Below are 24,438 nucleotides of genomic sequence, written 5' to 3' on the forward strand. Positions count from 1 at the left end.
TTTTTTTTCCCCGTACACGCAAACACGCGGATATAAAGCAAGCACAGAAACACGTTCCCATAGATGCGCTGCTCTCTTCACTTCTTGCACGCATCTCGCTCGACTTCATTCTACCCCCACCCCTCCTTCCTCCCCTTGCACCTCCATGCTGCGGCTACTGTCTCTAGCGGCCAAGGTCTCTACAGCCGTGGTTGTTAGTCTCCTCACCTATCGCGGGGTACAGCTCTACTTCAAAAATGATATTACTATCTACATCACCGAGGTGGTTCACCTGCCTACCGCGGCAGTGCAGCGCGGCCGGCAGTCGTCACCCAAGAGCGACGAAAACCTGAGCGTCATCATCGAGGGCACAGTAGAGATGGAGACGTGTGTCATGAACAGTTACCGCCTCCTCCTCAAATTGGCCGGCCACGTGCGGAGCTCCTTGTTTGACGCCAACCTCAACTCAACAAGTCTGTGCAGCTCGCGGCATCGCGTGCTCTCCGTGCACGCGAGCAACGCAACAGTAGACGACTTTTCTTTTACGCGCCTTGGCGACAACTACGGCCTGTCAGCATCCTCCAGCAACCACAGTAGCGGTGGCACTCAGCGGCACGGGCCGTCGCTCGTTATCACAAACGTGGACCCCATTGTTGATGCCTACGAGGCAGATGCCACTGGCGCGCTCGTCTTCACGCCGGCCTGCGTCGGGGACGGTGTGTTGTGCCGCTTTACGTGTGTCACCTCCATCGGCGCGACCGAGGACGCTGGCAGCGCACCAGGACGCTCCGGGAATGCCTCCTCATCCCTGACACCAGCCTCCTCGACAGTGCTCTCACCGCAGCCGTCAGGCAACATTGGCCTCGGCAACATCTTCGTGCGGAGTTGTTTTCTTGGGTCAGATGGCGAGGTGGCCTACGGCCAGCGACTGACAATCGAGTTGGAGTTCATCCGCCCCGTCTTTGGTGCGCGAGTGCTCATCCGGCTGCCGAGCCGCCACTGCCGTCTTCACCACAGCCACACCGGTGGCGTTGGCAGCGTGACTCAGCTGCTCCACCAGCCACGCAAGTGCGTGTGGGACATCGGCGCAGTGTCCGAAGAGATGTGCGCCCTATCCTGCAATGGCACCGCAACTTTAGGGTCGGCGGAAGAAGTCATGGAAGATAACCTGGTGCGTAGCGCCGTCATCCCTGCCGCGTCCTTGTCATCCGTGGCGAAGTCGCTCGCGAGGTTAGAACTGGTCTTCGAAGAGCTCCCACCAGCATTATCTTTTGGTGAAGATGGCGAGGAGGGGGAGGCGACAGACAGCGCCGATGACAATGATAGTCGGTTTAGCAGCACCAGCAACGCCGGCAGCGGTGTCACACACACACCGCGCCGCCAGTCGGCCAATGCCAGGTTCATCAGCACCCAGCGATGCGTGAGCAGTACGAGAAGAGCACTGACGCCGATGGGCAACACCACAAATCGTGCTTGCAAGCGCGAGGAGCGGAGGCGCAAGGCGAACGAGAAAGCCGCACGCATCCAGGAGGGCGGGAACAGCATTAGCACGCGAGCAGCTGGTGACGAAGGTGTTCCGACTGTCGAAGTTGTGTATAGCGTGAATCATTTACTCTCCGGCACATCCGTGAAGAAGCTACAGATTGTCGAGGAGCGGCCAAACTGGACTCCTCAAAGCCGGCTCGATCACCTCCTCATCCGTCGTCTAGTTCCAGGGCTGGAGAAGTTAAAGCTGAAGAAGTACGCGCACTACGCGACGTGGTTTGTACAACCCGTCGTGGTGTCACGGCTGTAGCCCCGTTCCACATGTTCCTCAGACCACCACCACTCACCCCCGTACTATCAATCCTTCGTGAAGAGGCCACACGAACGTGCTGGCAGAGAAGGTGCCGTTGAGTTTGGGGAAGAGGGCGGGGGCGTGCATGGCGGTAAAGAACGCGGGTGGGGAAAGGAAGTGAGGTGGGCGGTGTACTTGTGCTCTTTCTGTCTCTCTGGTGTAGTGGTAGTGGTGATTTGCTTCTCCGACTAAGAATGCAATAGACACCCGCGTGACTGCGTGTGTTGGGGGGTTACCTTCTCGTGCACTTCTCATTAGGTGCGCCTATTAGTGCCTACCTTAAGTCGCCCCCCTTCCCCACCTTCAACCCCCTCTCTCGCCCTCTGTGTCCTACGTGAACTCTTATGTTGAATTACAACGCCGCGCTTTGTGTGTGGGTGTGTGGGTATTACTCTTCCTCCTCTCACCTAACCCTCCCACCTCAACTTGACGAGCACCTCTCTCATCTCCTCATACTTGCATCCCTCATCCCACCCCGCCTGCCCCCAGCTCTCCCCCAACCACCACTCCCGTATCCCTACTCTCCAGCGTGCTGCGCCGTTGCCTGTGCATGCAGGCGAGTTGCATCGACGCAGATGAACCGGCGGTGAATCGCCTCTTCACACTTCCTTCGCCTTGGCGGCGTGCATCGAGGTTTGCATACACCTGCACATACACCACTGAAGGTGGTGGAGAGACAGTGGGACGGATGTCAGCAGGGTCGGTGACATTGCTGGTATTCGATGGAAAGGGGGTACGCAGCACCCCCCTGCCCACCCCCCACCCCGGCTTGGGGGTGGGGGAGGGATGTTTCTTGTGGCGTTTCGGGTCTCTCAGTGCTGCGGAGGTAGTTATGCCGGTGTATGAGCGCGTGTCCGTCTCCAGTTGCCACGTTAGCATCTGACACTTACAAGCGGGGCCGATGCCGCTCTCTGCCTGTTGCTGTGCTGGTAGAGATAGAAGGCGAAGGCTATACAGCATCTTTGACGATGGCAAGAGGCCTGCATGATGCTCCGTGGCAGCGGTGTCGCTTCGCCTTTCACCGCCCCCTCCCCCCTTCTCTCGCATACTTCCCTCATGTTGATAATGTCCCTCACATCTGTTGTGTCTCTTCCACTCGATTCTGCTCATTCATCTTCTCTCTGCACCTCCGCCCCTATCCCTGTGTACCTCTTCCTCTCCCAAGGTACCCTGCCAGGTAAACCTCTCTGCAGACGCACCTCCGTGCGTGCGTGTGGGATCTTTCGCTGCTGTTATGGCATCGCACGTGAACAGTGACGAGGAGGAGGAAGACTTCAGCCTGGTCATCCCCTCGACTGTCGTCGAAGCTTCTGCAGCGAGCGCTACCGCCACTGCCGCAACGTCCACCTCAGCACCACTGGACACAGACGCCTCTTTGCCAACGCTCAAGAAGGAAAGGAAAGACGAGAGCGTGGCGCCCTTCACGACAACAGCGAGCAGCGCTGCTGTACCTCTAGTCGCCACCTCGGCTCTCTCGGCGGCAGGGCCGCTCTCTGATGCACCCCCGTCTCCGTTATCATCTGCGGCTATTGCGGGCGCCGCGGAGCACAGAGAAGCGGAGGCACCTGAAGTCGCGTGGGAACGCTACCGGCGTCAGCAGCTGCCGGACACGCCTCTATACGAACGCAGTTTCATGCACATTTCACTGCAGGATGCACATGACGTCTTTTCTGCAGAGACGCCAGCGTCCGCGCGCACAACATCTCTCGTCACGGCGCAGGCGATCCATGATGTGTGCGTCCACCTAGACTCACTCGGTGCCCTGATTGCCACCATCGATGCAGCAGGGGTGGTGCGGGTTTGGCGCAAGCTGCCGCGCGGCCTCCTCTTCATTACCGAACTGAACAAAGTGTTTCCGCCAGCGTGCAGCGTCGGGGCTACCGCTGGACACGAGCGCCGCACGTGTCATTACTGGGCACATGCCTACACGGCGTTGCAGGTGCTAGTGTTTGTGTGCGTGGAGGAAGAAGCGGAGTTCGACCTCGACGCATCCGCGGCTGTGGCCCAGACACCGCTGCGGACAGTGCGGGTGCATATGCGTCAGGTCAACTCAATCACGCTCACCGTGGAGGAACGCGATTCTTTTATCTTCCAGGTCCCAGTCCAGCGAGTCGTCTCTGCGGCCGTCAGCGCGGGGGGCACGGCGCTGCACCGAAACGACGGCGTCCAGCGACGCGCACACGACAGTCGCGGTGCCCAGGACGGTGCATGTTGGACCCCTTGCACCTCTCTCGCCTACACTCGGCGGCCAGCCTTCCTCACGCACCAGTACGCACCTCACATCGCCTTCTTCGTAACGCTGCCACCGTCGTCAGCGACGCCTGGCGCGAGGAGCGGTGGTAGCGGTGTCGTCATGTGCCCCTGCTTCACTTCCGCCATGTCAAGAGGTGGTCGCTCTAATCATACGGCAGGTACTGTTCGCAGCTACGCACCGACCCGGCTCAGCGTAGCAAACGCGATCGTGGCTTGCGCGCAGCAGGAGTTGGGGCTCGAGCGAACGGGCACCTCTGCCTGCGTCCTGATCGATTCGGGTGGTGTTGTGGATTACTGCACCATCGAGGCAGCGACAGCGCCTAACACGCTCAGCTCCACTGCGTCGGGAGGACTAACGCTGAGCGTGATGGCAGGTCTTGCGGTGGTGCCGCCCACTTCACGCGAGGCACGTGTGTGGCGCCAGTGGATACGCTTTGACCGCCGCCAGCGCACCGGCTTCTTCAGCCTCGTACAGGATGCGCAGCAAGCTCTCAAGGTGTGCAAAGTGGACAAGAGGCAAGCAACTGCAGACAAGATTACGGGCGCCATCGCCGCGGCAGATGTGCAGGTACTGCCGGCAACCGTGCAGCTCACATCCGACGGCCGACACGTGTTGATGTGGAGTTTCCGACTTTTGCGAGTCGCAGCGACGCCAGCAGCAGTGGTGTCGTCGCAGCCCGCCTCACGCATCCCTTCCACGGAGCGGCGCTATAATATGACCGTCGAGTCATGCTTGCATCTGCTAGACTTCACCACTGGCATGTGCATCGGCAGACACACGGAGCCCGTCGGCGTATTCACCACCAGCGAAGACCTTGCGTTTCGGGCAACGGAGTGGGCGGACTACGTTCAGCTCCGCTCCCGCGCCCTGGCACTGCATCTGCACACGGAGCCGTCCGCAACCGCCAAGAACCAGTTCTACGTAATGGTGCCTGAGTTACCGGTAGAGCAGTTGCTTGGCGTTCGCGCTGTGTCGCACGAAGCAGCAGAGGTGGCGACGACGGAAGTTGCTGGACGCATGGTGCATGTGTACGAGGTGACCCTTGAGGCAGCCGCGTCGTCGCCGAGCGCCGCTCAGTCCTCTGCTACAGTGAGGCGGCTTTCACACGCACCGGGTGAATGGGAAGCGATCGTCAGGCGAGGTGCAGGGCACCCACCGCACGGATCACATCATAACCCCACTGATGTCGGGAAAGACTCGTGCTGGAGTGGCCTAGTGACCTCGCAGACTGCATGGAATGTGCTGCACCTTCTGTCCCCCAATGAGTACGGCCTGACTGTCAAGGAAGGCAGCCACACTCGCGACGAGGCCTGTAGTCGCGCGAAGGCGACGGCTAGGGCGCACTCAGGTCTGTCGATCTGTCGCGCTCCACTGGTGCTTCTTCGCCGCGCCGTGACCACGTCGCAGGACTTAAAGAACTTAATTGCCGCCTCCCCTATCGGGGCTGCGTTAGGGGCAGACGCGCGCAAGGACCTCTTTGTAGCCCCCAGGGCTCCCGACACCACCGGCGGGGCAGCACCAGGGGAAGTGTTGCTGCTCGCTTCTAGCGTGAACATGTCCTCAGCGGCTCTGCTGGTGTACTCCAGAGAGCGGCCCTGGGGCAGTGCCGCCGTGGGGCGAATACTGTCCGAAGCCGCACCGTTGCAGACCGAGGAGCAACTCAGTGAAGAGGGTGAACGTCTTCAGGAGCAGCGGCGCCATGAAACATGGGCCCATGCGCTGCGTGAGCTGCACCGTGGACGCGACGACGTGTGCGGAACACTCTTGCTGGCCGCTGTGGCCCCGCAGGCCTTCAGCACCGCAGCGGCGCCTGAGGCTGCAGGTGAAACAACCGCCACAAGCCCGAGCATAATTGCAGATGTGGCTGGCAGCAGCACCAACAATGGTGAGGCGCAACAGGAGAAGACTACCGAAGCAGCTGCAATTACTTCGGCGAGGATCGCTACCACGAGAAGGGCCACACCCGTAACGGACGAAGAAGCTGCGGTGCGCAAGCTTCTAAAGGATCTAATCCCGCCACTCAGTACATTTTCACCGCCCGTGGCGCTCGTGCACGTGCGTGGCTACGGCTCTATCCGAGTGCACCTACTCCCCAGCATTGCGCCTCTGGCGACGGACAACTTTGTGCGCCTGGCACGGCGCCACTACTACGACCGACTCACCTTCCACCGGGTCATCCCAGCCGCGATTGTGCAAGGCGGATGCCCGCGTGGCGACGGGACGGGTGGTGAGAGTGCCTTCGCTGACGGAGCTCCGTTCAGCGACGAAGGGCTAGCGCTCTTTCCTTTCTTCTCACACACGGCAAACCCGCTATGCTGCTGGTTGTGCATGGCAAACACGGGACCTCACACGAACGGGTCGCAGTTCTTCTTTACCGTGCCCGGCGGTGAGGCGATGCCGTGGTTGAACGGGCACCACACCGTCTTCGGGTACGCCATCGAGGGACTTGACGTGGTGCGCGCCATAAGCGTGGCCGCGCGCGACAAGGAGGACAAGCCGCTCTCTCCCATCATGATGGAGCGGGTGGATGTGCTGTCTACCTAGAAGCCGTTGACGCCGGCGCCGCTGCCGCACGAAGAGAAAAAGAGGTGCCCAGGCCAAAAAGCTCGTGGTGCACATGTGCGTCTCTGCGGGTGTGTCGTGTCGATCACATCAGTATTTGAATGGGTAAAAGAGAGCGAGAGAAAGGCATACCGTTATGCATACATGCCGCCCGACAGCACCGCCTCGAGAGCGCCTCGACTGTCGACACACACGCAGAGGATAGCAACCAAGGTATGAAAAGGACACCACCGGAAGAGAAGAGGGGTAAACGGAGAGAGCAGCGGTCACCTACACCCACAATGTTGCATTGCCGTCATCCCGCAGTCTCCATCAAGGCACAAGAGCGGTGTTGCTCATTTTGTCTTGTTTTCTTTTCTCTCTTTCCGCGTCGCGTCATGTCTTCCGCTTTCTCCTCCTCCTCCTCCTCCCTCCTTTTGCCCGATCTCGCGTGTGCCTCTTCACTCCTCCGTATACTGGTGGTGTTGGTTTTTGGTGATGGTGCACCACGAGTGGGATGACATCACCCCCTCCCTCTCTTCCCTGCTGCCTACCTCCAACCTGCGCTGTAAGAAATCCCTACACTAGCACACACACACACACATCTCTCCTTCGCTATTTCGCGCTCTTGCTCTCTCCCTGGAGGCCTCATCTGAGCCTCAGTTCAACAGCCCTCAACTGAAAAAGCAACTACATACACCCATCACACGCACAGAGAGAAAACACTACCATGCCGATGAAGCGGCAGCTGCTGAAGATCATCATCTTGGGCGACAGCGGTGTCGGCAAGACGTCGCTCATGCATCAATACGTGAGCCACACGTTTGACAGCCGCTACAAGGCGACCATCGGCGCTGACTTTCTTTCGAAGGACGTGGAGGTGAACGGACGCGTGGTGACACTGCAAATCTGGGACACGGCCGGCCAAGAACGTTTCCAGTCACTCGGCTCCGCCTTCTACCGCGGTGCAGACGCGTGCATCCTTGTCTTCGACGTGACGCAGCAGGAGTCATTCGCGCACATTGGCTCATGGATGGAGGAGTTCAGCATCCAGGCGGGCCGCCGCGACAGCGTGTTGGTGGGCAACAAGACAGACCTGGAGGATCGGCGCCAGGTGGCCAGTAAGACAGTGCAGGCGTGGTGCGCGAAGCAGAACGCGGCGGCTGCCAATGCGAACAACGGCGCCGGTGCCGGCGCGGATGATAGCGCGGCGCCAGAAATGAAGTACTTCGAGACGTCCGCGAAAGAGAACGCCGGTGTCGAGGATGCCTTTATCGCTGTGGCACAGCTGGCTCTGGCCAAGAAGGCAACGGTCGAGGAGACGACCCCGATGCCGCAGACGGTGAACCTGAACCAAGCCCAGACCCCGCAGACCACCAGCTCCTCCGCCTGCAGCTGCTAAGACACGCGAGTATACGAAGGGGAAGGGGAATGGAGTGAGTCGAGCCACTGTGCCGGTGGTTGTGGGGCGTGCCCAGGCACCTGCTGCATTCGCTGGTGACTGCGCGTGTGCGAAAAGTCACCCCCTCCGTCCCCCCTCTGTCCCTCCTCCGTCTGCCGGTGAGGCAACTTTGTTAGTGGTCGAGCGTAGGCGTTTCTGCCAGACTTACTTTGCCTGGCCCCGTGGGGCTGTTGACGGCGAGCGCTGCGTCCGCGCGACTTTCTCCCTTCGATTGTCGATTTGGGTCTCTCTTGGGGAGGGGGGAGGGGCGTCTGTTGCCCTCTTTTCTGGTTCTTTCTTGTCTTCGTGTGCTTCTCTCTCTCTCTCTTTGCTTGTGTCTCTCTGCCCACCCGTCGTCCTGTGACAGCGACTCTCTTCCTCCCTCCCTCCCTCCCTCCCTCCCTCTCCCCTCTCTCTAGTTCTTTCCTCCCTGAAGTGTTTTTGGACTGGTCAGTGCCACCAGTGCTTAAACTCTGCAGCTGCAGTGTTATATGAGACGTGGGTAAAACCAAACTGGCCAAGTGTCAGGATACGAGGCGAAGACAATACACAATAGAGAGAGTACTTAAGGAAGGCGCGAGCGACTGGCGTGAGGGTAGTTCTGCTCCTCTCGCGGCTGCTCCCTAGGGGAGGGGCCACTGTTGCTGCTACTGCGCTTTCGGCGCTGTTGTCGAAAGTTTGGCTGGGCCTAGCTTGGGGAGGCTAAGTACCTGTGCGCCTCGGTGCCTGTTACGCGCTTGTCCGTATGGATGGAGTGGGAGCTGGTGGTGGTTGCCGTGGTTGCGGCTGCGGCAATGCCGAATTTCCGAGTACGCGCCACCGGTGATGGTGGAAGATCGATACATGAAGGAAGTGGTGAGGAGTAGGACACTAAGACAGTTGAGTCATCGCAAGGTGCGTGCGTGTGTGTGTACGGCAGTAACGATTGCCTTGGTGCATGCCCTTCTTCCCCCCCTCTCGCACCCCACTGTGGCCTCCTCTACTTCCATGCCACCCCACCATACTGAGACACGCGACAGACTCACCGCGCCCGTGTGCATTTTCTCTCGTCAACCCCGTTTGCTTGGACGTTTTCTAGTTTGGCTCGCTGGCATTTACGTTCTCCTTTGGGGTTTGTTTGGCTGACTTTTTGCCCCCGCCCCCCGCCATCTCTTCGCTTTTTCCCGTACGCACTGGACCGGTGCGGCTGGGTGACTCCGTTCACCTTCTCGACGTATTTCCCTCACCCTTGCTGTTTGCTGTTGTCTCTTCTTGAGGTCCCTCGTCTCTCGTCCTCGCTGATCCCCGCCCTCCCTCCCACAGGGAGGCAGCAAAAAAAAAAGCCCAGAAGGCAAACGTCCTCCCTCCCCTCCCCTCCCCCCACCTGCGCGCATACGCACAGAAAGGCTCACCGCACCACCACCACCACCACCCTTCTCCTTTCCTTTTCCGCACGGGCGGTGCGCACTCGTCATGGCGCCCTCAGCCCTCCTTCCTCTCCGCCTCACTTTACCCGCACCCCTCACACCTCTTTGAGAACAAATTTTCCTACCTCGTGTGGATTTGTAGGTGGATGGGTGGATGTGCGTCACGTGGGAGCTGGGCGGTGGATATGATACCTGTATCGCCCCCTCGCGTACGCGCAACCCCTTTATAACCTCCCTCACTTTCTCGCCCCCGCCCCCCTCTCTCTCTCTCGTTCTCCGCACCTCCTCTCTTTCACGAACGCGCACACGCAACACCAAAAGAAACACGCGCGTGTTACGCTTTGAAGAAGCGCAAAGGACAGGGCACCGACTTTCAAGTCGCGGTGGGAGATCAAAGGGCGGAGCCAACAAGGCCCCCTCGACAGCGGCCCCCTCAGTCTGTATTTGTGTCTATTTTGGGGGGAGCGTGAGGAGGGGGGGGAAGCTCAGCACACACACACACACACATACACCTCCCTCCTCCCCCTCTGTCAGTGCAGTTTTCTTTGGTTGCCTTCTGCTGGGTGGGGAACGTGCGAAGGGAGCATAAATTACTGAGGTTCTGGTTCCCCACCACAGGTTCTCACGTCTGCACGCACAGGCAAAGCTTCACTCGACCACGCACGACCCCTGCTTCCCTATCATCTCACCTGACGCGCACTTACACAGCGAAAGAGATCGAAACATCCCCATTCGTGGTTTTCTTCTCTCTTTTCCTTCCTTAGGTCTCTCACGCCACCACTCTACACACGCACGCGTACATTCGTGTAGGGGGGAGCACATAGATACACGGAGTTTCTTTCCTCGTTTGGCAGCACCTCTCGCCCTCCCCCACATCGCTCGTGGGTGTGGGTGTGTGTATGTCGTTGTCCAGACTCCTCGGTGTATCTTCCAACTCCTTCTCTTCCCCCTTTCCCTTTACCAGCTCCCCCTCGTCATTTCGCTCTTCCTGTTTACATAATGTTCCAGTATGAGGACCTCATGTGGCTCATCAGCTTCCCGCTGGTGTGCGCCATCATACTGTGGTTTTCACTCGATCTTGCCGTGCTGGTGCGAGTCGGCGGTGGCCGGCGAAGACGTGCCAACGCGCGTCGCGCAATCGAGCGGCTTATCATGAGCAGTCCGGTGTTGAGGGCTTCGTCGGTGGCACAGCCAACGTCGCGCGACTCCACCCCCAACATTGATTGTCCCTCTCAACGACCTAGCGGTAGCGCCTTGCCAGAGCACGTAGGCATGAGCGGAAACGGTAGCAGCAGCGACAACGAGGAAGGACATGGGGAACAGCACCGCGCGTCACCACCAGGAATTACCGGCTCCGTAACAGCAAGAACAATACCACGCCATCAACAGCGCGTGCGGCAGGTGGTTATCCCCGCAGCGCTCCGCATTGCTACACGAGCTGTGGTGCGCCGTGCTGTTGTTCTCGTCGGCGGAGACTTTGCGCGGTCACCGCGGATGCAATACCACGCGGCGAGTCTGGCGCGTAGCGGTCTCTTCGACGAGGTACTGCTGGTCGGGCTCGATCACGGAAATCAACTTAGCGAGGACCTTCTCATGAGCGGGGAACCGCAACCGGAACGCTTCGTCACCCGGGATGACTCAGCAGCAGCGAAGGAGATGGAGCACACGGTCTACGACGTGCAAGCTCGACTTGAGTCGCCAGAACTTCGACCAGGCTGTGGCTGTATTGTGTCGACGCGCTACCTAATAGCCCCTCCGTCGCCGCCTGAGTGGTTACAGACAGTGTTTCCCTTGATCTCCTTGCACTGGGTTGTCTGCACACTCTACCGCCTTGTGACGCTCACCGGTCTCTTCATCTTCCAAACCATGTGCACCACTGCCACCCGCATCAACGAGCATGGGCAACTATTAGTCACGGACCTCATCTTCATCCAGACACCACCGGCAATCCCCTTTGTCCTTCTTGTCAAGTACTTCGTGTGCCCCTTGGCGTTTGTGTACAACATGCTGCTCTACTACGGTGTGGTGGTGCCAGCCGCCTGGATGAACCCTGGTGCGATGCGGGACGTACGACAGCAATGCCGGTTGCAGTCATTACGCTTTACCAGCGCGGCGGGCCGCTCAGCCGACAGTCGATGTCGCTCCTTAGCGATCTTGCGCAGATTTTCGATTCCGTCTCTCTTAGGGACACGCAGCTGGGTTTTCTACCCCACCATCGTGGTGGACTGGCACAACTTCGGCCACACCATCTTGGAGCAGAACCACCGGCCCACCGCGGCGGTGCAGCTGTACAAACTGTTTGAGATGCACGTGTGCGCCGGCCACGTCAATGTGACTGTAAGTCAGGCGATGCGCCGCGCTCTGGAGTGTGCGTACCCATGGCTGAGGCGCCAGTCCGCCATCGCGGCGGATGCACCGCTGCAGCACCACGGTAGCACTTCGGTAGCTGCCTCTGCGAGCTCGCAGGCTGAGGGAGCGCTGTCAACGGCAGTGGTGTCTCCCACTGCAGTGATAGTGCTGTACGATGTGGCACCATCCTTTTTCCGACCTGTGCAGCACAGCCGGTGTGTGCGGGATGTCTTGGCGCGCCTGCTGCGGCGGCACCGCGCCGCCGACCCGTTACCCTCTCACGCCTCCGCTTCCACTCCCGCGAAAGGCTCTGGCAACAGCGGCGCGTACACCCTCGTGAGCAAGGCGGATCTAGAAACAATGGGGTGGGGCATCTCGGGGCCACCAGCGTGGGTGTACGCAGACGCTGCGGCAGAGTCGGTAGCCGCCTCCGCCCTCAGCACCCTGGCAGCCGCACCTGCAACGATGGCGACGCCGTCGCGGCGAGGCATCATGGTGGTCGGGTCGACCAGCTGGACAGAGGATGACAATTACTCGGTGCTCATCCAAGCCCTCCAGCGGCTGGACCACCGCCTTCGACACGAAGTCAGCTATGGAAGTGGCAACGGCAGCAGCAGCGGACCTGTTGATCTCTGGGTGCTGATTACTGGGAAAGGAACTGCCCGCCAGCGCTTCGAGGATGCCGTGCGCGCTGCCAAGCTGTCGTCGCACGTGGTGGTGAGCACGTACTACGCACAGTCGTACCAGGAGTACAGCCTCCTGCTCGGTGCCGCCGACGTCGGCCTCTGTCTGCACTTTTCCTCCAGTGGGCTGGACCTACCTATGAAGGGCGCGGACATGATCGGGGTAGGGCTTCCAGTCATTGCCATGCAGTACCCCGCCATTGGCGAGCTCATTGGTGCTGTGACGCGGGTGCTGACGACTCAGGTGGTGTGTCTGCGCAACGGTGCGGTGAATCCTCAGGAGGCCTCACAGGTCAGCAGTGGCTACGCGAAGGCCGTGCAGCCATCTCTGCAAGAGTGTGAGCGAGGCTGGTCGTTCCGCAACGACACCGATCTTGCGTTCTTGCTCTCCAGCTTTGTAGGCCTGCCACCCACCAGCGAGAGTGTCCGCGATGGCGGCAGTAGCCCGTCACGTTTGTCACCGACGCCGCTGTCGGTGATGAAGCAGCGAGCCTACGAAGCACGACTGCATGCGCACACTTGGGAGGAGAACTGGAGGCAAGTTCTTTTGCCAGTGCTTAAGCAAGTGGTATAGCGGTGTCTCGACGCGCGTGTATACGTGAGAGGTGGGGATCGTGTGGGTGAGTGAGGTATGGTGTGAAGAGCAGGACAGGAAAGGGGGAAATAGATGGGCTACAGTGATGGTGCGCCTGATGGGCGCAGACATACGGTACTACTACACACACACCATCATTCCCTTGATTGTAGGCACCTGTCTGGCTCCTCTCGTCTACTCACATCGATCCGAATCTGTCGGTTGCTTGACGCCCGCTCAAGTTGATGCACTTGGTCTTGGGGTCACCTTCTTCTGCCAAGAGTGGTGTACACGTGTGTGATGTGGTGTGGATAGAGGGGGAGGGATGACGCTTCTCTTTCCTTTGTCTCCTTGCCTTGCTTGCTCTCTCCCTCTCATCCTTCGCTCCCCACTCGTCCCCGGCGTTGCCGTGCGCGGCTTCCCCACCACCATTACCAAAATTTCGGCGTTACCCCTGCAGAACGAAGAAACTGCTGTTTGCTTGGCCTTCTTTGCGCTGTCTCGGTGGATCTACCATGTGTGTGTGTGTGTGTGTGGCAGCCTGCAGCTTCCTTGCCACGGACGCAGAGCACGACATACACTCACGCATACACGGTGAGAAAAAAAAAAAAAAAACGAAAAGAGAACGGAAGCACGGGACTGTGTGTACGCAAGCACGCCAATACCTACAGCGAGACACACGTGTGTCGCATGTCCGCCGATGCGCCCCTCTCTCCATCGTCAGAGGAAGCGAGAGAGGCCCATGTATATGATATAGCTGCCACCTTTGTTCTCCAGAGCCTATGGATGGAGAGTTGCATGCGCTTCTGCTTGCGCTCTACCGCCTTGTGCTGAGATAGCATCCTTGATCATCACCCCCTCCCTCTCCCCCTCCCCCATTACCGCTCGTTTGCGCTTCTCTCTCTCTCTCTCTCGCTGCTTCAAATAAATAAAAAAAAAAAAACTGCTGCGAATGGGGTGGATGAAAAAGCCTCCACAGCAAGAGAAGGGGGTCACAATTCACATGCTCGCAGGCACGCCGTGGGTCGCCGCTGCGGCAGCTCTGCCGTACTTCCTCACACAACCGCTTCGTTGCTCGCATCAGCTGTGGATCGAAGCAGCTCTGCGAGGTCAGTCTTGCAGCCGGCATTGTGCTCTTCTTCATCAACGATGTCCCCTCTCCTCCAAGGCGTCAGTAATGCCACGGAGTTTTGCATCCACACACACACAGCGAGGCTGGAATCCCACAGAGCGCGAAACAGGCACCGCTCAGGCATCCGCTGCTGCCACGAGAGCAGCGCCGGCCAGTGCGAAGACGACCCACCACAATGAGGACAGTAGCCAAGACGCAGCAGCAAGGCTGAACGCTGCTACACCGCCGCCGTCATCGTCGTCTGAAGCAGCCCATCCCTACTCCGTGCGTGCCTACCGTGCACAGCTTATGCACGGCACATACTCTTCCCTGCGCGAGTTGACGCGGGCCGCCTATGCACCAGCCCCGCTGAAGGTGCTGACTGACCTACTGCAGCTCTCTGTGAACCTGAGCTGTCACGACACCGAGCTCTCGCTCAGGTCCTCCTTTTCAGCCTCGTCGCCAGCCACCCCCACACCCCTCGCTCAGTCCGGGGCACGAAATGCACTTAGCAGAGCACGCGACGTTCAGCACGTGCTCCAGCTAGCACTGGCGGAGGCACACGACATCGTGCTCGCCGCCCAGACGCTAGGCGACATTGCAAGCCACGCCGCCCTGGAGCACCTCCTTGCCCAGCTGGAAACGCTTGTCAACGCGACAGACGCCTGTGTGCATGCGCCTGCGCCCGCGACACCAGGCCGGTCCTCTGTCACCGTCCCAGCCCCACTGCCGTCAGCACCACCCGCGTGGATTATGCCGGTCGCCACGCATGCTGCATTGCTTCACGGACTTCTTCGACTCGCCACCGCTACTGGGTCTCGTCTACAAGCCCTGACCACCTTAGACGACCTCCTCTCATTGCAGGAGCGGCAGCTACACTCTGTCTCTGCTCTGCACGGAAGCGGTCAGCGCCACCGTGGCGATGGAGACGAGGATGACGACAGCTTCAGCATGGATGACGCCGTTGCACTTGTCGACGCCGCAGCGCAGCAGTATGTTGAGCCTGTTACGGCACAGGATCACCTGTGCGCCATGCAGGCGTGTGCCAAGGATCATAATCGAGACTTTGCCACGGCTCTCAGTCTCTACCGCCGCTTCGTACAGCACGCTGAAGTTGGTCGCTTCGCTGTCACACCAAACGACTTTACTCATGCACTGATCGCTCTTGCACACAGCAGCCGTACGACTACCGATTTCACTGAACTGCGAGCGTTGCTGAGGGAGAGCGAAGCGGCAGCGGTCGTGCCTGTGAGCGTGTCCCTGTACACAGCCATCATCGATGCAGCGAGCCGCGCCGTTGAGGAGCCACAGCGCATGGCTATTGCCCTGTCCATGTATCGACGTCTCCGCGACGTGGGTCTGACACCGACTCCAGATACGTACGCAGCGCTGATCGCTTGCTGCGCCTCGACCCGCGAGCCGACGCACGCGTTCGCCTTCTACCACGAGGCACGGCAGGTCTGCGGCGTAGGGCGCTTTACTCCCCAGGTGTATACAAACTTGCTGCTGTCCTACACGGCTGCCGGCTACGGCGCCGATGCCCGCAAGACGCTCGACGTACTGGTGGAGGCCGGTGCCCCGCTCTCCCGTGCCAGCTTCCACGCCGTCCTTGCCGGTGCCGTGACGGTACGGGAGGCGCAAGAAGTTATCGAGCTCATGACAGAGCGCTACCACATCGCCCCAACGCCGCACACCTACGCCTACGTAGCGCAAGCCGTGGCGAGGTCACCGAAGGGGGCATCCACAGCACTGCAGCTCACTGACCTTCACGAGGATGCAATGCGGTCACTCGCACAGATGACAGACACAACAGTGCGCTCGCCTGGTGGGGATGATGGCGGTGAGGCACAGATCGCCGGCGGGAAAGCGATGAGCACGTCTGCGGATGGAGTGGCACTGGAGCCGATACTGCTGGAGCGCTACCCGCTGTATGTGCGGGCGTTGGAGCAGGCCCTCATGCGATTGCGCGTCGACCTCAGCATGGACAGTCGCCTGAGGCCGTATCTGATGCCGCTCATCCGCATAGCCCAACAGCGCATGAACGCCTTTACTGGAATGCCGCCGCAGTCGCCAACGCACGTCCCTGAAAAGGAGCGTCTCTGCGTCGCCGTCCTGGCAGCCGACGTGCTCGCTAACGTGGATGAGTGGGTGGTGCCGTTCATCTCACACTACTCCGTTCTGGTGATTCCGTACTCAGCTCTTGTGTCGCTGCAGCGTGGTGGTGGGCGGCGCATCGACGGCGCTATGCCCAAAGGCTCACAGGCGGGTCGGCACGACGTCGTCTGGCAAGAGACAACAGGGGGACAAGAGTCTGACGCGGTGGTGGAACACCGTCGGCGTCGCCTTGCACGCTTTCTGAAGCAATACAAGGACGTGATTCACCTTGTGTCGCTGGAAGAGGAGCTGCGCTGGAGCCGCGAGACACGCCGATACGGGGTCGGTGTAACGGACCTGTTTGCGCGTGCAGCTGTCACGGCGTTGCATCTCGCGCGGCACAACAGTCCCAGTAGCAGCGGCAGCGTGTACGCGCAGCACCCCAACGTCTCCGTTGTGCTGGTGTCTGCCACCTACAATGGGTGCGGCAAGTACGTGGTAGCGCTGAAGCAAGCGTATGCCGGCCGAACGAAAAGCAGCGCCACGGCAGGTAGGACAGCGGAGAGCGCGCCTGGGCTGAGGGCAGCACTGAGTCGAGTGTCGTACCATAACCCACGAACTAACCCGAGCTGGGCTCCACCCACCCTAGCCATTGCGTCGCCAGAAAAGGACGCGAAGCACGAGGGGGACGACAAGAGGCACGCGCCGGTCACGTTCACAGTTCCGGCGAGCGAGACACACGTCAGGGGAGGGGCAAGAACTACGGAAGACAACACCGCGAGTGATGCAACCGCCTCGGTGGACAGAGCTCTTGACGTCGATGGCAAGGGTCTTGGGTCAGCATGGCATGCCTCTGCGCTCGACGCTGATGCTGCCTGGCAACTCTACTGGAAGTCCCTGCAGCAGGCGTCTACTCCAGAACACAGGGGTGCGCTAAACGACGGCAGTGTGAGGAATCTGAGTAGCAGCGACGGCGGCAAGTCGAGTATTGCGATGGAAGAAAGAAAAGTAACGCTGCAGCTGCCACCGAGCCAGCCCTCGCCCACAGCGCCGACGTCGCCTACACTTCCTCCTCCGCCTCCGCCAACCTCATCCACCAGTGCAAACACCGACGGCAACCTCGACGCGCTTCTCCTCATGTCGCTCTTTAACGACTGATGTTGGCACTCGACCACTCGCTTGAGCTGACTCGAGAGGTACGGAGCAGGGGCTTTTTGTGTGGCTGTCGCTGACATGCGCATCACAGCAGTCTATTCAGTGTGCGCGGCTAGCTGGCTTGCCTGCACTGCAAACCCCTCTCTCCCCACCTCCCTACCTCTTCCCCCAATCACCATCGGTGCCTCTCTATGCACCCCAGCACGTCGTGCCTCTGCACACATCCCCCTGCGCAGATGCCTGCGCGTAAGGCAGCAGCGCTAAAAAAGGGAAACACACAAAACTCGAAGAAAATAAGAAATATAAAACGGCAGAGGGGGGAAGTAGCAAACATGACGGGGCAGTCGCACATATAGGGAGCGCGAAGGAGGGAGGGGTGGCCAATGCTGGCCTCTTTTCACGCTGTGTCACGCTGTCTGCGCTTTGCGGTCAGATCCTGTCGCTGGGCATCCCCATCTCTGTTGTATGTATATGTGGGTGTGTCTTACGCATGCCCACACGGGTCGTTGAGGTGTGGCATGCATTCACAGCACCACTGAGTCGCTTGTGGATATACCAGCGCACTTGATTGTCTTCGCGTTCCTCTTACTCATCAGGCTGCTCTCCTCCATCTCTCAGCCTTCCTCTAGGCTACCGTTGTACAAGTTTGGCGGTGTGGCACACACACGCACGCACGCACGCATGGATATAGGAAGAGGGTCTGGCTCTCTTGCTTATTTTCCTTCTAGAACCGTCTCTGTCTCTCTCTCTCACACTCCCCGCGATGGTATCGGTGAGCTGTGTGACGTGCACCGCTTTGGGGAGTGACAGCGGGTCCACGGGGCCTCGACTGGCGTCGGCATCACCACCGCTTGCCGCACTTGCCTTTAGCCATGATGGCACGCTGGTGGCCTATGCGGTGCGCCGTGGGAAGGCGCTCCCACGCGATGGCAAATGCGAGGACGCGTGCTGCATCGTGATCGCCAACACAAACGCCTCTGCGCACTGTGCGTGTAGCACTTGGAGCGTACCCGGCACCGCTGTCGCACCCTTTTCGCAGTGGACAGTGCTGCAGATTCTCTCCGGCGGTCACGACGCGCCCATCACCGCGTTAGCGTGGTGCCAGCGCACAGGCGCCCTCCTCTCTACGAGTGCGGACCGCGGTGCGTGTGTCTGGGTGCCGCGTGCGGATGCGGAAGCTGCAAAGCAGCCTTTGCAAGCGTCGAAGGGGGAAACGCACGGTGTCACTCATATCGAGGGAGAAAACGCGCGCTCGCCTTCGGTTGTCTCAGCGGATGCCCCATTTTGTGCGGTGCCGCAGCTCGCCGTGCTGAGCGCCGAGGTGCGGCTGTGCCCGACCTGTGTGGCGTGGAGCGCGAAAGGGACGAAGCTGTACATCGGCACCTCCGGCGGCACCGTCGCCGTTGGCCGCTACGACCCGCGGCATAAGTGGTGGATCTGCCGACTCCTCGACGACCACCGCCCCACTCTGCAAGCTGACCTGTCAGCTGAGGCGGTGTCACCATCGCCTACGCGCGCGTGCTCGGTCACGGCACTGGCAGCGCATCCCGTCGAGAACGCGAGACTTGCCGTTGCGCGCCTCGATGGAACGGTGCAAGTCCTCTCTACACACATCAAGAGCGTAGACAGCGCGCTGGGAGACGCCGGACGAGGTGCACATGGCGACAGCGCAGGTGCAGCTGCAACGCCTTTTAGTTACGTGTACCTCTCACACCTCCTTCCTTGCTGGGTGTACGGTATGGCCTGGAGCCCCTCTGGGCAGCAGCTGGCAGTGGTGGGTCATGACAGTGGCCTCCACGTGTGGGACTGGGGCGCTGCGCCATCCTCGCCTCTAGGAGGGGGCCGCAGCAGCAAGGGCGACTGCTCCGGCGATGGCTCTAGCAAATGTGCAGCAGTGCACACGGCGATGTGGCTTTGCCAGCTCCCGCTGCTACGGTGCGAGTTCGCCTCGGAAGACGTACTTGTGGCCATCGGATTCGAAGGACGGCTTTGCGCCTTCAAGTCGGCAGCAGCGTCGACGCAGCTGGGTGTCCGGAGTCAGCGAACGTGGAAGATGGTGTCGGAACACGCGGTGACGCAACGGGTGGATGGCGCGCAGAGTGCTGCGGATGCGTCGGCGCATCCGCCGTCTAGTGAAACAGCGCACCTAGCTGCCACGGGCAGAGGGGATGAGACAACCGCCCGCGGGCAATCATCGGCGCCAAGTTCATCCAGCTCCACAAACAATAATGCAGCGGGCTGCGCCATTGCTTCATCTGCTCGGCAGCACGTCGCCGAGCGTTCTCCACACACGTCGCCTGTTGACCTGCTGGTACGCATTCCCTCGAGCGAGAAGGCCTCCACCGCTGATTCGATGGACGCAACGTTTGTGTCAGCCGGGCCCGACGGTCCCGTGCACCTCTGGCGAGTGTGCCACACGACCATCACCGGCAGTAGGGACGTACCCCTTCCCCCTGATAGGTGAAGAAGACCGTGGGTGCGTCCTCCTGAATGAAGGTAAGGGGGGACAGGGGCATGTTATGCGCTACCCTCCACGTGCCCAGCACCGCCATATTCGCTTCCTCTTCGCTCGTCTCTCTTCGGCACGCGCTGCTACAAAATGTATGCACACCTCCACGCCTCTTTCCAGGGTCTCTGACGGAAGCTCTTTGAAGGAAGGGAGGGGAGAGCTTCTAGCCATGTGACGCGTGCGCGGCGTCTGACATGTGTGTTCCTGCGTCTCTGCCTCCTATCTTCTCTCTACTACCCGCATCCCCCTTCCCTCACCCCCTGTAGACCCTCAGCGCAACTGCGTGCAAGCGCTTGTCTGACGCATAGGCACACACGCGCGCACTGTTCGGTCGTTTGGGCTTATACTATCGCTCTCTGATATCGGCAGAAGGGAAAGTCGCCAACAGTGTACGCACGTACGTCAGCACAGATACCGCCTCTACTATTCCCCCTCCTTCTCCGTGTGTGTGTGTGTGTGTTGCTGCACCCTCATGGAGAGCGCCAACAGGTCAGCTGCAGGGCAGCCGGCTCCTGCGCCGACTGCAGCAGCGATGGCGACGGGATCACTGTTACAGGAGGTGTACTTCGAGAAGCAGGTCTTGAAGCTTGGCATGGACGGCAGCAAGCTTCCCAGGCGTGTGGTGGTGACGGACACACACATCTACGTGTGTGTCCCTACGGGGGGCATCACTCGCACCATCGCGGTGCGTCGCATAGAGTGGGTGACCCTGTGCCCACGCGAGGACGTCGCCGACGACGACGACGCAGACAGTCATGCAGGTTGCACTGAGACATCGGATAGCGCAGCCGCCCCCGGCGGTGCTGGCAGCGATGACCCCACCAAGCCGTTGTCAACGCTGAAGAGGGAGAAGGCGACGTCGCTCTTCACCTCTGCTTTCTCGCAGAGTGGTGGCATCGCAAGCAAAAAGGAGCTCGAGACACCCCACACAAGCCGTGCCGACGTATCACCAGCATCATCGTCACATCACCACTCAAGCTCCACAGCTTCCAAGGTGGGACGCAAAGTGCTGACGTCTGCTGCAGCCGAGCGGTCGGTCACGGTCGTCGCCATCGGCATCGCCCAGGAGCCCGCACTTGCCTTGCAGTTTTACAGCGCCGTTGACGGGGAGGACTTTGTCGCGGCGCTGCGCGAGGCGTCGCATATGCCGACCACCGCTGTCTTTAACGTGCCCAATGAGGAGGGGCCGGCAGATGTAGCCGGGCGGTTGTTGCCATTGCTGCCCGGGCGTTGTGAGGGCCCCGTCGCGCCTCGAGCCCTGAAGCGAGAAGCAGACGGCCTCAACGTGGACAATCACAAGCCCCACACGGGAGACAGACGCGGTGTGGAGAAGGTTCAGCTCTCGCCACCACGAAGTCCTCGCAGCCCAACCGCGCCGCCGCAGCCCGCAGCACACCCCGCTTTGCTGCCTCAAGAAAGGAGGGGCAGCGGCGGCAGTGATAGCAGCCACGGAAAGCGCTCCAGGTCAAGAGAAAGCGTGCGCACGGTGGAACCGGAACAAGCTGCTCAGCCGTGTCTCGGACTCTCTGACTGCCTGCTTCAGCACCGCAGTGGTGATCTACCGCCGCCTGCCACCTCCACTGCGGCGTGTGCACCAGACACAAAGGCACCCTGGCACTCTCCTCTACAAGAACCGAATAAATCCCAGAGGCTGACGAACGGTTTACCCTTAGAACGCTGGACGCCGTCTCCGCTGCGTGCTGCACCGCATCGCGAGGTCCCCACCCCGCCACTACTGAAACTCATTCACAGCTCACCAATCGAAGACCGAAGCGGTAGCATATTCTGCAGCCGCGGCATCAACGCTATTCAAAGCCTCCATGACGCTGCGAACGAGACGGGGCGAGCACTGTCGCAGGAGCGGCTTCCCGACCTAACCGACGCTTCGACGACGTCATCGGCTATGCTCAAGCCAGCGCCTTTCTGCCCCAAAGTAGCGGCACCAGTGACAAGCCAAAAGGCGTCGAATGGATTGTGGCGTTGTCGACGCGACAGTACACGAGTCGCACCAGCGTCGCTGACACCGGCCGAGGTGACTTCATGTCGAAGTCTCTTTTCTGGCGAGGTCAACACCACACAGGGCGTCGATCCGATTCCCAGCACCTTGCTAACGGCAGCGCCGCAAACTTCGTCCATGGTCACACGCGGCGGTGCTCGCGACGCTCCTCTCGACATGAATGCCCTTCAAGCAGAGCTGGCGACTCAATCGGCCACCGTGGCGCAGCTGCAGCGAACTCTGCAAGCGCACGAATCGCTGTTGATCGAGCTCGCAAATGCAAAAGCGGATTTGCGTGGACTCTGGGCCACCCTCAGCGAGCGCGATGCGCAGTGTGACAGGTGGCAAGCCGCCTGCAGTCAAGCTGAGGAACGTGTTCGAGTGTTGCACCGCCAGCACGAGTGCGTACTGGCTGAGCAGAAAGAACGACTGCAGGCGGCTCATCGTGCGGAATTGGAAACGGTGCAGGAGGCCTTTGAAAAGTACGACGCAAAGATGTCCGCCTTCGTTGAACAGCTGCAACACAGCCATCGTAAAGAGATGGCGCAGTGGCAGCACGAGCGGCGCACGCTTCTCTTTCAGCTGAATGAGCAGCAGCAGAGGGATATCGAAGTGTACCATCGCCTGCGAGCGGCCGAAGTTGCGGCACAAGCACAATATGAGGCCCAGAGCCGATGCTCCTCAGCACCGCACGTGCACCAACACGCGAACACGCATGCACATCAGGATGCTTGTCGGTCTGTGAAAGATAAGCTCGAGCGTTACAATGCGCAGCGGCAGTCGTCAGCTGTCGTTGCTGGTGCCATCCACTCTCCACGGGACCCCGGCACGTTAAGCCGACGTGGCCCGCAGGAGTTGTCCATGCAACATAATCCGGTCTCTGCGGGTTGGCCACTCCCGAGAGCGACTTCGCCTTCAAATACGATGCCGCAGCTCAGCGCGCACCGACTCTTGGACAGCGACCCGGACATGGAGGACGAAGTGAACCAGGGCCACCCAACTGCAAACTACAGCACCGCGGCTCTGACTCAGCGTTCTCGCTCTTACATTCAAGCACACCTCCAGACGCCGTCACCGTTCCCGCTAGGCGACGGCATTCCTAGTGCCGCTGACACTGGGAAGGGTGGGCACACGCTGAGCCGTCGCTCCTACGTGTAGCCGCCGCTCTGGCGTTTCTCGCATTACGACGCAGAAGCCACTGACGCTGAGAGGAGAAGGCGGCTGCGCACCTGCGTTCTAAGACACATCCGCAAAATGCCACGAATGGCGTGGCCTTCTTCTGCTTCGCCACCCACACACACACACACACACACACACACATGTCTAGACCACCAACACCGCCATCACACCTCTCTGTGCCACAGGTGGGTGGCAGACGTCCGGGAGAGGAGGTGGAGGCAGAGGCGGAGAGTCTCACCCATGCAGACACCCGGAAAACACGCACACGCGCGTCCCCACGTACACGGAGACGCACCCGCACGCCATACATTTGCTTCCCCACACAACTCTCTCTGCTGCCACTATGCGATGATGTCAGCCACCACCACGCACCCCCAAGTCCTGGTATCTCAGGGTTCAGCACCCCCTCCGACTCTCCGTGGAGAAGCCGAGCAGCCCCCCTCCCCCTTTCTCCCTTGCCAATGCTGAGCCACCTCTGGTGGGGACAGGGTCAAGCACCTACGTCGTAGGGAGGCCAGGGCGGTGTATCGCAACGGATGTCGGCGGTCAGGCTCTGCGTGGCGCTGCGTCGGATCGACCTGCACCGGTGCGCACGCTTGCACCACCCACATGATGGGGCAGCGTGTCAGCGTGACTCGAATGTGTCTCGCACGGCCCTCGCGGCCCACTGGTGGAGGGAGCCTGCGGAGCGAGGGGCGGGTGTGTAGAGTGCGATACCGAGGCGGTGCGGAGACGGCTGAGTTGGTGCATTGCTGCAAGGCGTGGCCTACGGCTGCTTCGCACCGCACGATTGGGGCCCGGGGCGGGGTCGGGGGGCAGAGTGGAGTAAAACTCCCGTTGTATGGCCGAGAGTGGACGCATTGAATGAAGCCTAAACTCTTCCTCGTCTTTTCCAACTCCTTTCTCGCTGTCTCCAGCACTCCCAGGCGCGCCTACACACGGACGCTGAACCAACGCCTCAACCACCACATGGCACTGCAACGCTACCAACTCAGCTGGTCGGACCAGCTGATGACGCGGGTGGAGGCACACCTCCGCGACATCCACAGCGTGCTACACGAGTACTACGAAAGTTGTGGCTATCCCACGGAGGTAGAGACCCGCCACGTGGCGATCATTCAACGGGCAGTGACAGGGGCACGAGAGGAAAGCGAGTTCACCACCGTTACGGCGGCTTCTCCCGCTCTTCAGTTGGACGTCGTCAGTCCCGCCGGTAGCTTCTTGCTTCGCACGTGCGTTCACGACACACCGTTTCCTGAGCTGCACGCGCAGCGCGGAGTGGGCGCAGACTTGGTGCTCTCCATTCCTGTCAACCGCTGCACCGCTGCAG

General features: G+C 60.4%; 8 protein-coding genes across 8 annotated transcripts; all 8 read left to right on the forward strand.

Moving 5' to 3' along the window:
• Positions 1-145: 145 nt before the first annotated feature.
• LBRM_18_0930 (conserved hypothetical protein) lies at positions 146-1,774 on the forward strand (the record flags this gene model as incomplete). The annotated part of the gene is made up of 1 exon (XM_001563967.1): positions 146-1,774. One exon carries the CDS (start codon positions 146-148, stop codon positions 1,772-1,774), a length of 1,629 nt encoding a protein of 542 aa, XP_001564017.1.
• A 1,675-nt stretch (positions 1,775-3,449) lies between these two features.
• CYP16 (putative cyclosporin 16) lies at positions 3,450-6,614 on the forward strand (the record flags this gene model as incomplete). Its single annotated transcript, XM_001563968.1, has 1 exon — positions 3,450-6,614. One exon carries the CDS (start codon positions 3,450-3,452, stop codon positions 6,612-6,614), a length of 3,165 nt encoding a protein of 1,054 aa, XP_001564018.1.
• A 727-nt stretch (positions 6,615-7,341) lies between these two features.
• Positions 7,342-8,013, forward strand: LBRM_18_0950 (putative rab7 GTP binding protein; the record flags this gene model as incomplete). The annotated part of the gene is made up of 1 exon (XM_001563969.1): positions 7,342-8,013. One exon carries the CDS (start codon positions 7,342-7,344, stop codon positions 8,011-8,013), a length of 672 nt encoding a protein of 223 aa, XP_001564019.1.
• A 2,444-nt stretch (positions 8,014-10,457) lies between these two features.
• Positions 10,458-13,064, forward strand: LBRM_18_0960 (putative dolichyl-P-Man:GDP-ManGlcNAc2-PP-dolichyl beta-1,4-mannosyltransferase; the record flags this gene model as incomplete). The annotated part of the gene is made up of 1 exon (XM_001563970.1): positions 10,458-13,064. One exon carries the CDS (start codon positions 10,458-10,460, stop codon positions 13,062-13,064), a length of 2,607 nt encoding a protein of 868 aa, XP_001564020.1.
• A 952-nt stretch (positions 13,065-14,016) lies between these two features.
• LBRM_18_0970 (conserved hypothetical protein) lies at positions 14,017-17,427 on the forward strand (the record flags this gene model as incomplete). The annotated part of the gene is made up of 1 exon (XM_001563971.1): positions 14,017-17,427. One exon carries the CDS (start codon positions 14,017-14,019, stop codon positions 17,425-17,427), a length of 3,411 nt encoding a protein of 1,136 aa, XP_001564021.1.
• Positions 17,428-18,187: 760 nt separating this feature from the next.
• LBRM_18_0980 (putative ARP2/3 complex subunit) lies at positions 18,188-19,888 on the forward strand (the record flags this gene model as incomplete). Its single annotated transcript, XM_001563972.2, has 1 exon — positions 18,188-19,888. One exon carries the CDS (start codon positions 18,188-18,190, stop codon positions 19,886-19,888), a length of 1,701 nt encoding a protein of 566 aa, XP_001564022.2.
• Positions 19,889-20,405: 517 nt separating this feature from the next.
• LBRM_18_0990 (conserved hypothetical protein) lies at positions 20,406-23,087 on the forward strand (the record flags this gene model as incomplete). The annotated part of the gene is made up of 1 exon (XM_001563973.1): positions 20,406-23,087. One exon carries the CDS (start codon positions 20,406-20,408, stop codon positions 23,085-23,087), a length of 2,682 nt encoding a protein of 893 aa, XP_001564023.1.
• Positions 23,088-24,077: 990 nt separating this feature from the next.
• LBRM_18_1000 (conserved hypothetical protein) lies at positions 24,078-24,438 on the forward strand (the record flags this gene model as incomplete). Its single annotated transcript, XM_001563974.1, has 1 exon — positions 24,078-24,438. A coding segment is annotated over one exon (361 nt), but the record flags the coding sequence as incomplete, so codon positions are not given.

The sequence above is a fragment of the Leishmania braziliensis genome, chromosome 18 (assembly GCF_000002845.2).
Source record: "Leishmania braziliensis MHOM/BR/75/M2904 complete genome, chromosome 18".
In the NCBI taxonomy this organism is placed as follows: domain Eukaryota; phylum Euglenozoa; class Kinetoplastea; order Trypanosomatida; family Trypanosomatidae; genus Leishmania; species Leishmania braziliensis.